This window comes from Lemur catta, chromosome 3 (assembly GCF_020740605.2).
Source record: "Lemur catta isolate mLemCat1 chromosome 3, mLemCat1.pri, whole genome shotgun sequence".
Taxonomy (NCBI): Eukaryota; Metazoa; Chordata; class Mammalia; order Primates; family Lemuridae; genus Lemur; species Lemur catta.
In genome coordinates this window covers 36646639-36663154 of record NC_059130.1, presented here as the reverse complement: position 1 = coordinate 36663154, position 16516 = coordinate 36646639, and the positions used below count along the sequence as shown (strand labels likewise).

Genomic DNA, 16516 nt, shown 5'->3' with positions numbered 1-16516 from the left:
AAAAATGAAGGGAAGCGTCAGGGAAAAGACAGTCGGTTATGCTCATGGCAGGAATCTCTCATCACAGTCCAGTTCCAAGGAAAAATTCCAGTGTTTTCCATTTTGGCTGCTGCTACCTCTGAAATCACATGCCATGGAGAGAGGAGTCCTGCTTTGTCAGATCTTCTATCCTGCGGTTAAATGTTGGTGAATGAATGACTCAAGCATGTGTATGAGGATCCCTAAGACTCCTGCAACAGTGGACCAAGCCCAGGGGCATACTTGAACCTGGGTATTCCCAGGGCTTTGTTTTGAAAAGACTCGAAATACAATTAGGAAGGAGAATGCAAAAATAAATAAATAAATAAATAAATAAATAAATAAATAAATAAATAAATAAATAAATAAATAAATAAATAAATGAATGAATGAATGAATGAATGAATGAATGCCTGGCACTGTTAAAGGTACAGCACCACAGTGGTGAATAAAACCAAGTTCCTGCTCTCACAGAGCTTACCATCTAAAGCAGTACTGCCCAACAGAAATCTAATGTGAGCCACAATGCCATTTTATATTTTCCAGTAACTACACTAAAATTTTAATTCATAAAATTTTAATAATATATTTTATTGAATCTGATATAGCTAAAACATCATCTCAACATGCAATCAATATATAATACATTAATGCAATATTTTACATTCCTTTTTTCATACTAAGTTTTTAAAATACAATGTGTATTTTATTACAGTACTTCTCAGTTACAACAGGGACATTTCAAGTTCTCAATAGCCACAGTGGCTAGTAGTTGCCATACTGGACAGTGCAAATTTAGGGAAGAAACACAGGTGCTGCTGGTTTGGTGGAGTTTTTTTATTTTAAACTGTCTCATATTCTTTGACTTTTTAAATTGTCTGCATGTATTTACTCTAATAAAAATAACCAAAGTTTTCTAGTCATAGCAAATAGAAACTCCAAGTATCAATTTTTTGCAAAACTAGAAACCATATCATCAATATGAAAAATTCTGAATAAACCATGGTATAGTTTAACAATGTAATACTAGAAATACATACATTTCAACACAGCTACATCTCATAAACACACAGTATAATAAAAAAAGAAAGTTGCAAGGTGGCCAGGTGCAGTGGCACGCACCTCAATCCCAGCTACTCAGGAGGCTTGAGGCAGGAGAACTGTTTGAGCCCAGGAGTTCAAGACCAGCCTGAGCAATATAGCAAGACCCCGTCTCAATTTAAAAACAGCAAAGAAAGTTGCAAGATGATATAGATGGTATAGAATTTATGTAAATTTTTCAAACACAGAAAGTTACATACTAGGACACACATATATTACAGATAATTACATACAGTACATACAGCATAACATGTTACTACAGAGAGGGGAAGGATAAATACTAACATCTGGGTAATGCTAACCTCAGGATAAGAAGGGAGAAAAATGGTTTGTGAAGGCTATTCAACTGTTTCCATAATGCTTTATTTCTTTTTTAAAAAGGGACAAAACATTAACATTTATTAAATCTAATGATGGGTATCTGGACATTCTTTTATGTTACATGCTGCACTTTTCTGTATGTTTGAAACATTTTCTTTTAGAAATACACTTTCTTCACACATTAAGGATAGACTTTAGAGTTTACTGGTTTTAGAAAGTTAATTTCTGATAACTAAACATTTTTATAAAATATTATTCCTTGAGACCTCCTTAAAGTTAAATATCAGTTTCACAGCACTAATCATTCCACACTGAATCTGGTCTTTAGAGTTAGTTAATGGGCTATCAGCAGAGTTATAAAAACATATGGATTCAAAAGCTAAATATAAGTCCAATCTGGAGAGAATCTGGAATTCCTCCACAGTATCCACAGAACATACATTTTCCATATGTTTGCAAACCCATGCTCAGAGTTCTAACCAAATGGTCTATGAATTGTCACCAAGCTCATCAACATTAGAAATGTATTTATCAAACTCAACATTCCCCCCAGTTCGAAAACACAAATTAATTGGTAATTGTATGTTTTATCCTAGATGATAACCACCAGTAATGACATTTCTTTATGCAAAATGTGGAGAAATAACCATAATTCCTCTAGCCCTACTGAAATATTTTAGTGAGTTTCTCTGAAGATACATTTGTTTTACACAAACACACAGGATGAATAAAGATCTCTTACCCAAAATGCTCAGTACCAGAAGTGTTTCAGATTTTGGATTTTGTCAAGATTTTACAATATTTGCATTATATTTACTTACCGGTTGAGCATCCCTAATCTGGAAATCCAAAACCTAAAATGCTCCTGTAAGCATTTCCTTTGAGTGTTACGTTGGTGCTCAAAAAAGTTTCAGATTTTGGAGCATTTTGGATTTCAGATTTTTGGATTAGGGATACTCAACCTGTGCATATATGTTTTTATATATATGTACATCTGTTATATATATAGATTTTAGATATATGGACTATATATACTTTATTTTACAGAAAGTAAACGGACAAAACATGTGTTGTTTCTACTGATAATAACCAGAATTCATTAAATAACAAGGATAAATGATCTCTTTCCCTGCAACCCACCCCTCCCTCTGCCATGCTTCCTCTCAACCAAGTGTTTTATAATGTATTATGTATCCATAAAGTATGATCAGAATGGATAGTAATAATAGCTCAAACACTCCCTCAGAATAATTCTTAAAATTAAAAAAGCTCTCTAGAAATGTCAGTTTTAAGAAAATAAAAATGTTGCTACAAAGTTACCACTGCAGACAATAATGACTGCCTACCTAGAAAGATAATTAAATGAAAATTTATTAGATGTAATACAAGTACTGTAAGGCAACCAGACCCAAGACTGACATACAAAACTCACTAGTCTTCCTATGTACTAGCAATAAGAAATTAGGAAATGTAATGCAAAAAGATTGCACTTACAACAACGAAAATTATAAACTGTCCACTAATAAGCCTAACAAGAAATGTCTAAACACAATATGAAGAAAATGAAAAATCTTTTACTAAGGGTCAAAAAAGATTTGCTTGGATGGCAAAAGTATGCCATGCTCTTGGACATAAGAACACAATAATGCAACAATAATGCAACCTCCAAATTAACCTATAATTCAATATAATCACTATCAATATCCCATCACGATTTCTATGTTTTAACAACATAATCCTAACGATCTTTGGAAGATATACGATTGTATTAGTCCATTTGCGTTGCTATAAAGCAAATACCTGAGGCTGGGTGATTTATTTAAAAAAGAGGTTCATTTCGCTCATGGTTCTGCAGACTGTTCAAGAAGCGTGGCACTGGCATCTGCTTCTCGTGAAGGCTTCAAGGAGTTTCCAATCAAAGCAGAAGGTGAAAGGAGAGCAGCCAGGTCACATGGTGAAAGAAGAAGCAAAAGAGGGAGGAGGTGTACCGGGCTCCTTTAAACAATCAGCTCTCCCGTGAACAAATAAAGACGGGAAGGCACCAACACTTTCATGAGGGATCTGCCCCCATGACCCAAACACCTCTGACAAGCCCACCTCCAACAATGGGATCAAATTTCAACATGAGGTTTGGAGGGGCCAAACATCCAAACCATATCAACAATGTAACAACATCCAAATAAATTTTGAAAAGGATATAATGATTGGGGGAGCTAGCCAATACACATACACACTACATAAATTTATAACAATAATTAAAACAGCAAGTTAACAATGTGCAGAAGACGACAAAGATCAATGGAATGACAGAATTTTAAAAAGACCTATGTATATATGAGAATTTAACATATGATTGGCTGGGCGCGGTGGCTCACGCCTATAATCTTAGCACTCTGGGAGGCCGAGACGGGTGGATTGCTCGAGCTCAGGAGTTCGAGACCAGCCTGAGCGAGACCCCGTCTCTACTAAAAATAGAAAGAAATTATCTGGACAACTAAAAATATATATAGAAAAAATTAGCCGGGCATGGTGGCGCATGCCCGTAGTCCCAGCTACTCGGGAGGCTAAGGCAGGAGGATTGCTTAAGCCCAGGAGTTTGAAGTTGCTGTGAGCTAGGCGGATGCCACGGCACTCACTCTAGCCCGGGCAATAAAGCGAGACTCTGTCTCAAAAAAAAAAAAAAAAAATGATAAATACAGCTCTTGAAATCATTGGGAATTGATAGACTATCCACTAATTAGTGCAATGGAAAAACATTAAGTTAGTTCCAACCTCAAACATATATAAATTTCAGATAGATTCAAATTGGAAATATAAGGGAAAAAAATACCAGAAGGAAAAAGAGGAGTTTTTAAAAAAGCAATCTTTTAAACAAATATTAATCAATAAGGAAGAGGTTAAATATATAGCTAGAATACGGAACACTACAATGCTGTCTAAAAGGATGAGTAATCCACACATACTGGCTTGGAAAGGTCTTGCAGACATATTAAATACAAAAAACAAATTTGGGAGGAAAATTCATATAGTATAATGCCATTTATGAAATGGCAAGAATTATTAATATGTATACTTGTATAATATGTAAATATATAGAAAGTTCTGGTAAAACACGCATCCAACCATGAACAGTGGTTTCCTCTAATAGGAGAGTATATATTAGGAGCAAGGATGACAAAGGGGACTTTCATGTCTAGTCTATATACTTCCATATTGCTTAGGTTTTTTTTTTTTAACATTAAGATACTTTCATACACTTTTATGCATTTGAAAAACGCAAATTTAAAATTTAATAAAAGAAAGCTACACAAAAACCTTCATGTATCAACCTTTTTTTCCTATAAGGAACAAATGAGTTATACAAATTTTGCTTGTTAGTATTGTCAGTTTTAAGAAAATATTTTCTTAGCAATTACCTGGAAACACAAAATGCTAAGTGGCAATCTTTAATCCTACTCAGTATTGTTATTTTAATTTGCTGGAATTAGCATAGAGAAAGGAACATGTTAACAAAGTTGTGTGTGTACATATTGTTTATCATGACAAGCTCCAAAACATTTCTTTGATCTTGACCACATCAAGTGAAAGGTTTCTAAATCCTTCCTCTCCCTGGAAAGTAAACCAGGGAATACAAATGGTCTGGGCTTGCTGAGCTTTGTTTTCTGCTGATCATACGCCAATACTGGCAGAGTTCACTATGGAAGATCTGGCAGTACCACCCCTGCAGACTCAGCATATTTAAATCATGAAGCAAAGTGGGGAGGAAAGCCCAATGTCATTCTTATTTTTTTAAGCAACCAAGACTCAATTTTGTATAGTATTCTATTTAATGCGTATTTATCCATGCATTTATTTGAGTGAAATTTCAACTGAAAAAAGACTGAGAAAATTTTCTATTAATAATTAGTCTAATGACAACAAATTTACATACTAAAATTATACACCCACTCCAAAAAGGCAGTGATTAGTAACCAAGAGTGATTGTATAAAATATTACACTTTCACACACATGGACACATAAAACTATCTTTTTAGTTGTTTCATAAGGATATTCATCAACCTCTATTTGAGCAGCAACATTCTTTTAGACAGCAGTTATCTAAATTATACCTAAAAATTCTCTCAGAGCCATTAATATTGGCAACTAATGTAGACTAAATAAAGAAATACAGAAAATGCTTTGGAGTGTTAAGCTAAAAAAAATTTTTTTTAATTCTCCTTCCATATTACCTGGGGAAAAAAGGTCTTTATAAGTCACATATTGCACTAATAAACTAAATATATCACTTTAAGTTGCTACATAGATTTAATACAAGATCACTGGAGTACTTCATTTTTAAAACTAACAGTCTGTAAGATGATGTGCTCCAAAATTATTTATGTTTAACCTCAAAACACTCTAGTAGATAACATCATACATCTAGATATTCTAAAACAAAAATACCTATCTACAAAGTTTTATCAAGCAAAACTGTTACTAATCAGACATACTGTCATTTAAAATGCTTTTAATTGACATTGACTATTATAGAAATATATAAAAGGAATTATACATATAAAATAAATAAGGAAAAAATTGTTCAATTACTTAAGAATACCTACTATGTGGCATGTATTTTACCTACTGTGTAGAAGATATAAGATAAAGAAATCAATTCTTGCAACCTAATATCTTAGAATCCACGAGTCATTTACACAAATATTTACGCAATCTGTACCTCACTGCTTATACATACACGATACTATCAGTCAGGAGTTCTCTAAAGACTTTGTACCAGTATGGTCAACTACTAATATTACAGGGTATATATGTAGCTAATATTTTATACTCTTTTCCACACTCATAAAGAAATATGGCTTGGTACATTCATCCTCTAACAGTAGTCCAATAATATTATCACTGATATCTGTCAATATTCTTGATAATTTTCTAAAAAGCCAAGAGGAGAAAAAGAGTTATAGTAGCCTATCAACAGAGGGAGGGGGGAATATAAAAGTCTTTAATAAGAAATATTACTAACACTAAGCCTAGAGATCAAGACAGTAAACATTACCATGAGATTCCAAGTGGCATAATGAGTGCCTACTGCTCCCTTCACTAGACCATCATATATATCTAAGTCTCAATCCATAACAGACCATATAAATCTGACCCTGGCATACCATTCTAAAAACTTCATCACTGGTCCCAAGAAAGATGGGGTAAAACAGCCTAAAAATCCTTATATATACACATATACGTAAGTATATACACACATACCCCAAAAGGTAACTAGGCACCATCATAGATATTCAAATTTCTTTGGTCTCTAACCTTTTCCAATTTGGGCAAGTAAGGTTTATGAGGTTTAAAAAAAACAAAACAAAATAGATATTAAGTACTTAGAACATGTCTGGCACACAACACTCAATAAATGGCAATTATTTCATCATCCAATTCTTCCAGGAACTGAAGCCCAAGCTACTTTAGCACAAGTCTGTCAGCAGAATCCTTCCTTATATGTTCCAGGCCTCCCTTTTCCCTGATTACTCCAGATTTTTTCAGAACTGTATCTCTCAAGAGACCTCCAACATATTAACTTACAGAGATAAAATACCAAAAAAACAGTATAAGACGGTGGTCACTTACATGCGGACACTACTAGACTGGGAACAAATGGGATTTTGAACTAGTTTTAAGAAGAGTCACTATGTTTTCTGACAATCCTGAAATCACCTTTGATCCATTACTTTTCTTAATCTCACATGACCAGGGGTTCTCAGAGAATGGCCCCCAACCAGCTGCACCAGCAACATCTAAAAATTTGTCAAAAATGCAAATTCTCACACCCCTTGTCAGACCTAATCAGCAACTCTGGAGGGAAGACCCAGCAATCTGTGTTTTAACAAGCTCTTCCACTGAAGTTTCAGAACTGTTCCATATGATTTGAAGTATCTATGGTGAGACTCCAAATTTACCAATTCCAAAGGACACCTGTTAAGACTGATGAGGTTCTCAAGTATTCCTAAATCTCTTTATGAGAAGTATCATATTGAGAAAAAGTCCAATTTGAGTCACAACTTCAAGAATATAAAAATCCGGCCGGGCACGGTGGCTCACGCCTGTAATCCTAGCCCTCTGGGAGGCCGAGGCGGGTGGATCGCTCGAGGTCAGGAGTTTGAGACCAGCCTGAGCGAGACCCCCATCTCTACTAAAAATAGAAATAAAAATTATCTGGACAACTAAAAATATATATAGAAAAAATTAGCTGAGCATGGTGGCACATGCCTGTAGTCCCAGCTACTCGGGAAACTGAGACAGTAGGATCGCTTAAGCCCAGGAGTTTGAGGTTGCTGTGAGCTAGGCTGACGCCACGGCACTCACTCTAGCCCGGGCAACAAAGTGAGACTCTGTCTCAAAAAAAAAAAAAAAAAAAAAAAAAAAGAATATAAAAATCCTACTAAAACAAGCTATTAAGGAAAAGCTTTACAACCAGAGATAAAAATAATACAGGAAGGCAAAAAAAAGGTCTTAAAGGATGTTAGATGAAGAAGGTTACAATAAATTGTCTGCAAAAAACAGCTATTAAACATTAACTAGCAAACAAATGGGCATGCTTAGAATGAGGTGTCTATCAACTTTACATAAGCATTGGCCAGTGTTTCCGGTTCAATTTCTTTGAAGGAAGAAGAATGTCTTCAGGAATCATGCACTATGTACCCTCTGACGCCTAGTTCCTAAGACAAATCATCCAGAGAGGATATCATTTTTACCTTCAGAGGAAGGTACACCTAAAATGATTTCAGATTCAGATCCCAAAATTCCCCTCTTTGCTTTCTGAAAATCCTCCAATAATCAAGAGAAAATAAATAAAATAAAAATGCTAAGGAATTCTACACTTCAGCATGCCATCACAGTAACAATAGCAGTGCTTTAGTTTATAAAACATTTTCACATATAACTCATACAATCTTCACAATCACCTTGAAGTAAATAATGACAATAAAACTGCTATTTATTGAGCACTTAGTGCCTAGCACTTCCTTAAGAGCCTTACATAAATTTATTATTTAATTCTTTCAACAATCTGTTGTGAGTGGTAAATCATGTACCAATTCAGACACACAAGGCAAGATTTGAATCCAATTCTGATTCTGAAACCTATATTATCTACACTATGGCAAGACTCAGACAAAAACTTGGGTTTCAGTCTCAGCTCTATCACTTAACAGCTATGTGACCTTGGAAAGTAACTTAATTCTCTAAACTCTTCTTCGTCTGTATAATGGGAAAATTAATACCTGCTTCATCTATTTCAGAGCAGCTGTAAAGGTCAAACGAGATGAAAGACATAAAAGGTCTTCACAAACTTTTAAAAAACTACACAAATATTATTATTATCATTCCCTATTTTGATAAAGAGAAAAAAACAACATACAATTGGGGGGGTGAGGAGATTTCTTTTGTTTGGTTTTCATTTTCTTTTTAAAGCAGGCTGAAGACACTTACAGAAAAACTTCAGGTTTCATAATTATACCTGGGATCCTACTGTCAGTTGAGATGAATAACAGATTCCGATCTGTACCACAACTTATTTTGTCACTTTGCTAAAAATATGGACACCACCATATGTGTTAACTTACAGATTTGGAGGTTAATAAAAATCTAACAGTTGATTTCTTTTTTAAAAAGTTTAGTTCTCATTAGAATCAGTGATGTCCTGGGCACGGTGGCTCACGCCTGTAATCCTAGCCCTCTGGGAGGCCGAGGTGGGAGGATCGCTTGAGGTCAGGAGTTCAAAACCAGCCTGAGCAAGAGCGAGACCCCGTCTCTACTAAAAAATAGAAAGAAATTATCTGGACAACTAAAAATATACAGAAAAAATTAGCCAGGCATGGTGGCGCATGCCGGTAGTCCCAGCTACTCAGGAGGCTGAGGCAGGACGATTGCTTGAGCCCAGGAGCTTGAAGTTGCTGAGCTAGGCTAACACCACGGCACTCTAGCTCAGGCAACAGAGCAAGACTCTGTCTCAAAAAAAAAAAAAAAAGAATCAGTGACCACTATACTAGGTCACCATAACTAAAATTATCATCAACAGCCTTTCTGTTCTTTCTATAATATCATCTTCAACCTGGGGTGCTTATATCCTTTTTCTGCAAAGATTAAAACTCGAACTATAAATCTAAAAGAAAAAATAATAAATCAGCTCACTTAAAATAATGAGTTTAAGGGAAATTTTTCATTATTCAAAACTTCATAATTTAAGGTTAATTTTTAATAGAATTTTCAGAAAATAAGTGAGAGAAGGAAGTAAAGCTGAAGTGAAATCATTCAGTTGTTGAAACGTATGTCTGATATTTAAAGACAAGTAAGTATTCAACACTAGATGACTAGTCACAAAACATCAGCTTACCAGAAAGGTTTAATAGCAGAGTTCAGAAAAGTCACACAGCACTCACTTCTTTCATACCCGAAATGGCCCATTATTTGTATTCCTTCTAAACTACATTCACAAAAATCACCTTTGGCAAGGCAACTTATTATAACAGCTTACGTATATTATTAATACATTGACTGCCATATGAGTTGTATTTAACTCAGGCTAGTTTTGAGCTTGGGGCCTCATGAAGCAAAACTCTGCAGTTGGTTCCTGAAAATCTTACTTGTTGATGTTCTTATTGTTACAATTAATATTGACAAGTTAATTCTAAAAACGTAGATTGAGTTGCATAGAACTCATGCACAGAAAACAATAAAAAATAATAAATTTGAAAGGATTGTTTTGTTTTAATAAAACACCGTGGCTCCAGGGAAAAAAATTTTTTTTCTAGTGTGGCAGTCAATTTGTTAAGTAAGTAAAAAATTACAATTTTTGGCTAAAGAGAGAAAAATGGATTCTGATAAACCATTTCTGTAACATCTGTACATTTTGACTGATTAAATATGATATTTAACTTACATTAAAACCCATATGTAAACTCAAGAGCCTAACAGACCTAACTTTCATATATGAAATTATGTGCTAATACCTTAATATCACCAAGACAGTGATTTGTGCACTAGTTCCAGGATCTAGATTTTTCATGTAGATGTCAAATGATATTATCCATTGAGGAGTTTTTGAATCTAATTCATTTATTCACTGAATTCCGAAAATACCACTTGCTTCTAAGCAGTAGTTCTCAACTTGGCGCAATTTTGCCCCCTAGGGGACCTAGCAATGTCTAGAGACATTTTTGATTGTAGTAACTAAGGGGCAGAAAAGAGGGTGCTACCGGCATGTAGTGGGTAAAGGCCAGCAATGCGGCTAAACATCCTACAAGGCACAGGACAGCCCCCCACAACAAAAAATTGTCAATACTGCCAAGGCTGAGAAACTCTGATCTACAGAAAAGTCTTTAAACACTCATACGTCTAAAAATCATTACTCAATTCACCTTTGTTTCCTATACTTGCTAATTGTATTATTTTCATGCTTGTCTTTGGCAACAAACTTGCCCTATTCCCATCCTTTCAATCAGCTTTTAACTTCCAAACTTGTCAATAGAATCATCATCATCCCTTTTAGCCAAGTTCAAAATCCTGGTGTAATTTTTGACTTAACCTTATTTTTAATAATAATGGTAATAGTAGTAATGGCAGCAGCTAATACACATTTAACTCATACTATGTGCCAGGCACTATTCTAAGTGTTTTACATGGATTAACTCATTTAATACTAAGTACTTTTATTATCCCCAATTTATGAATGGAGAATCCAGGCACAAAAAGGTTAAATAACTTGCCCAAGGTCACATAGTTCCTAAGTAGCCAAGCTAGATTTCAAATTCAGACAGAATGGCTCCAGCACATAAGTCCTTAACAAATAGTCCAAAGTGATGTCTCTTCTTTCATCTTCTTTATCAAATTATGAAGTCCTTTAAGTTCCACAAGGGCAGGGACTCCTGTTATGGTCATAGCAACATTCTCAAAGCCAGGAACACAATAGGTTCTCAAAAAAACTTCTGTGTGTTGAATGAATGAAATGTCCCCTGAACTTATCCCTATTTCCGCTGCCTCCATTCAAGGCAAGTCTTTCAGCATGTCATGCTTGGATTTATTGATATAGCCTATAAAATAGACAATCAGGTAAACTGATATAAACTTCTCTGCCAGATTCAAAGTTTTCTTCCCACTGCTTCTCAATTAGAATCATAAAACCTTAAAGCAAGAAGGTATCTTAGAAATCATCCAGCCTAACCTCATTTTACAAATAAAGAAACCCAAAGATGGTGACTAAATCACCCAGCCAGGTGGAGCCAGGACCAGAATTTGACTCTTCCAATTTTTGCTCTAGGATTTTTTTTTTCCAATTCATCATGCTATTTCACTCCTGAAAGATGTCTCCTCACTAGCACATCAACAAATTATAGCCATTCCCATTGTTCCTGGTCAAGTTGTTTCTCCTGCCCAGCCTGCTCTCTTTTTCTTGCTCCATAGATCCAAATCTTATCCATTTTAATATCTCTTCCTATTTCATTCCACATGACTTCTTTATTCTCGGAAAATCTTATGTCCAGAGTCAGATACTAGAGAAAGAGGATCAACTGTTGCCCACAGGTCCAAGTTTAATGCACAGTAACACCACAAAGCAAAGCTACTTGGATGATTTCTTCCCTGAAAACTATTAATCCATTCTTTTCTTCTATGTTCTAGGAAGTGATTCTAATAAAGACTATCTCATATAGCACCTTCATAAAATGTTCATATCCCTTAAAGAGACACTCAAGCACATCTTTAATAGTAGACATGTAAAGCTGAATGGCCCCAAATCATCTGTATGTCCTCCATTAAGAAACAACTCAGCTTATTTATAAAGTCCAAACTCAGAACTCTCTGACACAACTCACCCAGTGGGTTCATCTATTCCTTTGCATGCTACCATCTATTACTACTTCCTTCAAAATTCCACCTCTGATGAATAGTTTACATTTCTTTTTTTTCTTTCCTTCCCTAAATTGTGTAGTATAAAACACCCTTTCTCTTTTATCCTTGTTTAGTTTCTATATGCATCATCAGTGAAACTCCAGCTTGCTACCTCTCATCCCATTTCAACTATCCAGTCCTTTCTATTGAGTTCACATCTGTATCTTCGTTCCCTTGCTGGACTTAGGGTATCTCAATCCTATGAAGGTCAATTTTGTTTCTTCCCCTCTCTACTCTTCCTTCCACTAAAAAAGTGGTCCCAAAAGTACCGTGAGTACACCTCTGAGAAAGTGCAAAAGTAACCACTGGGCTGCACGAAAAACACTATTAGAATGCTAATAACACATTATTTTCACCTCATCCTTTCTTAAATTCCATTTCTGTGTATGTCTATAAATTGCATAACATATAAGTGCAGTAGTACATATATATAATTAATAAAGATACATAAATTATTAAAATACACGCTCACAATTTTTAGTGAGAAGAATGTATGGTAAGAGTTTGGAGACAACTATTCTACAAACACATAATGAGACCAAAGTAACAGATTCCAGACCATATAGAGGATATATACGTGTAAGTACATATATGCAAACACATATACACACTGTACAAAGAAAAACTTGTTCATATCCAGATAACCATGCGTACCAACCTCTAGCCCCTGCTAGCCATCACAGAATTGTGTCCTACTCAAAAGCGCATTACTGAGGTTTTGACAAAGCCCTTCATTTCTAGTTTGAAAAAAAAAAAAGAACACAAAAATGCCAGAAGTCATGAGATCCTATCCTTATCTTTCCTGTAGAAGGGTATCTTCACAGTTCACTATCCTGACACTGCCCATCACCTGCTTTATACATACACCTTTATACGCCACCACCTCCTGAGATTCAGTTCTTATTTCCCAATCCCCTGGGGTACAACTCATGTTCCCTTCACTAACAACCAGTTTATACTTCTACCTCCCGGATCGAGCTGACACCTCCCTTCATCCTCCCTCCTCTGGGGATAACATCCACTGTCCTCCTCCAGCCGCCCACTCCTGTCCCAGGGTAGAGGATAGTCATCCACGGTCCCTAAGACCACTTCTCTTTCCTTCTACGCCCCCGAAAGCTGCCAGCCAGGCTGGAGACAGGAGGGGGAGGGGTGTGACTCGCCTCCCGTGACTGGCCCAGATGGCAGCAGATTACGCCCCGACTCTCAGGCACCCCTCCACCCCCTCGACCCCCTAGGGCTTCCTGTCCACCTCCTACCCCGCTCCAGCCCCACCTCTGGCGTCCCCTACGCCCTCATGCCAGCTCCGGAACACACTCACCATGCTGGGTGAAGATATTGAAGCCGGTCTCTGTGGTGCGCCCCGCCAGGTCCCGCCTGCGGCCGGAGGGCCTGGCTGCATTGCTGCCCCGGATCCCGCGGGGCTGAGGCTGCTGGAGCCCCGGAGCCTCCCCGACGCGGCCCACCTGCTGCCCCATCCCTGTGCTCGCGTACTCCCGCGCCCCCGCCGACCCCTGGTCACATTCCTCTCAGGCTCCGGCCTCGGACTCCTGGCGCTGCTCCGGCCTCTCCTTCCCAGCACAGGCCCGGGCCCCGGCCCTGCGGGCAGCTCCGCACCCGGACTCCTCACAGCAGCCGCCTCGCTGCCTCTAGGCGACTCACAGATTCTCCTTTTCCCTCCTCCTCCCGCGACTCCGCGCCCCCAACGCCGCCGCCGCCGCTGCCGCCATCTTTAAACCACCGAGCACTGGGAAAGCGTGGGACAGAGCGTCTCCCACCCCCCCGCCCCACCAGTCACCTCCGCTACTCCGAGGGAGGGCTTCCCGGCGGCCCCGCCCCGGCCCCGGGCCCCCGCTGCGCGCCCCCGCCTCCTCACAGGATGGGTACCCCTGTGCCCACCTCTTTTGAGGTCTACTGCTGCTTCAGGTCTTTCGTTCTGTTGGTCCCTTCGCCGCACCTCGGCCTCCCACGTCTGAGTCCGCCTTATTCGACCTCCTCCCATGTTCCGCTCCACACGCCTACCGCCTTTTGGGGTTGGTCGGTCTCCAACCTTCGCTGTTCCACCTCCACCTGTCAAATCAGTCAGTAGAGGACCGAGTGCCACCAAGTGTGCAGCTCAGTTGCAGGCACAGTTGGGGCAGAGAAGCAGAAGGCATTTGGTCCTTGCCATCCAGTTGAGGATCCCTACAATGCCTTTGTCTGCGGCAGACCTAGAGTTAAAATTGTGTAAAATTCACATGAAGATAGTAATTATTACTACATTATTAGCTGCCGGGTAGAACTAGAACCAGGGCTACATTATTATTTCCTTTTAATTTTTCGAAATTATTTTGTGATGTTAGATTGCACTCACCTGGTTTGTGTGTCCTCTATAATTTTGTTGGCGAAGAACTGTAGCCCCATTCCTAGTAATATATTACCATGAATTCCACATGTGTTTCTGTTTCCTTTACAATGCCTGACAGTAAAGTTATTCTTCCCACTGACATGCTTTATATACTGTGCACGTGGTCAAGTCTTCTTTTGATGACAAAGAAGAAAAAATATATACCTTTGACCCTGTTTCTGAGTCAGAACTTACTCATCTTTAGCTTATGTTGTCTAAAGAGGGTGAATTAAGCGGAAGAGAAGCATTGTATACACATACACACACTCCCATACTATATACAATTCACTCACCATTCCCCCCACCGTGCATTCTTGCATCTTAATATTGATCCAGTTTTTTAAATTCTCAAAAAACCTGATTATTCTCCTGCTATTCCTTTGGGTTCTCTATTTGCTTTATAAAAAGTATCAGTTATTGGAGGTACCACACTGAAATTTTGCTTAAAATTAAAGTAGACAGGATGGGAATTGTTGCAAAGAAGGAACAAAACAACCACTGGGAATATAGGGTTGGAGGAAAAGGTGGATGTAGCTCTCCATTACATGTCTTTCATGAGCCACACTGACCTTAGATGAACCAACCACTGACATAGATGTTCACTATTATAACAGCATTATGAAATTATTCCATTGCCATCCAGGATGTGGCCAGAAATAACTGAAATTATCCCCCATAGGAACAGAAACACTATAACACTGGATAGAATATGAATTTTCCATTTGCATTAAAGTCTTCCTGTTTTTAAAATACTTTTTTTCTTTTACTTCCCAAAGTGTTTTCAACCACTGAAAAAAACTTATTTGCAAGTGATAAAAATGACCATAGAGCCAGAATTTGGTTTATTGTTTGATTTTTATTATCTGAGAGAATTTCAGTTTGTGGATAATAGTTTGATTTCTCTGCTAATTCATGCATGGTATATAAAAATAGATAAATATACAGATTGAGCATCCCAAATCTGAAAATCCAAAATCCTAAATGCTCCAAAATGCAAACCTTTCTGAGCACCAGCAAAGTGCCAGAAGTGGAAAATTCCACACATAAGTAGTTATAATAAACTTTGCTTCATGCAAAAAATTTTTAAAATACTGTGTAACGGTATATTCAGGCTATGTGTATAAGGTGTATATGAAACAAACAAATTTTGGGTTTAGACTTGGGTCCCATCTCTAAAAGATATCTTATTATGTGCATCCAAACATCTCCAAATCGGAAATACTTCTGGTCCTAAGTATTTCAGATAAGGGATGCTCAGCCTATAGTATAACAGTGATTAAGAGCAGGGACTCTGAAGCAGACTGTTTAGGTTCATGATTTTTCTCTGCTACTTATTAGCTATTTGTTCTTGGGCAAAGTACTTAACCTTTCTGTGTCTCAGTTCATCATCTGTAAAGTGATGATGATAACAAATAGTATTATACCTGTGGTATAGGACTATTGTGAGAATGAAATTAGTATATATAAAGTACTTAAAACAGTATTTGGCATTTAATAAGTGTCATTTACGCATATGCTATTAGTATAAAAAATATAATGTTTTCAGAGTCCAACAACTTTTACAAGCCTAACTTCTTCAAATAGTATACATGGGGCAAATTCTACAGTATTTATTCAGGTGAGCCCACTCCACTACCACCCTGCATATAACCAAAACCAAAAACAACAACAAACCAAAAATATATGTAGAATCATATATCACTTTATTAGTCATTCCCATGTGGTTATCCACTGGCTACCTGCATGTG

General features: G+C 37.4%; 1 protein-coding gene across 4 annotated transcripts in view; it reads right to left on the bottom strand.

Annotated features, from left to right (window-relative positions):
• The window catches only part of ABL2 (ABL proto-oncogene 2, non-receptor tyrosine kinase), a 111044-nt gene extending 96919 nt beyond the window's left edge, over positions 1-14125 (bottom strand). For all 4 annotated transcript variants that reach the window (XM_045547265.1, XM_045547268.1, XM_045547270.1 and 1 more), the window contains exon 1: positions 13704-14125. In XM_045547265.1, the coding sequence (XP_045403221.1) occupies positions 13704-13860 (157 nt within the window). In that variant the 5' untranslated portion in view covers positions 13861-14125. The remainder of the gene's footprint in view (positions 1-13703) is intronic.
• Between the last annotated feature and the right edge of the window lie 2391 nt (positions 14126-16516).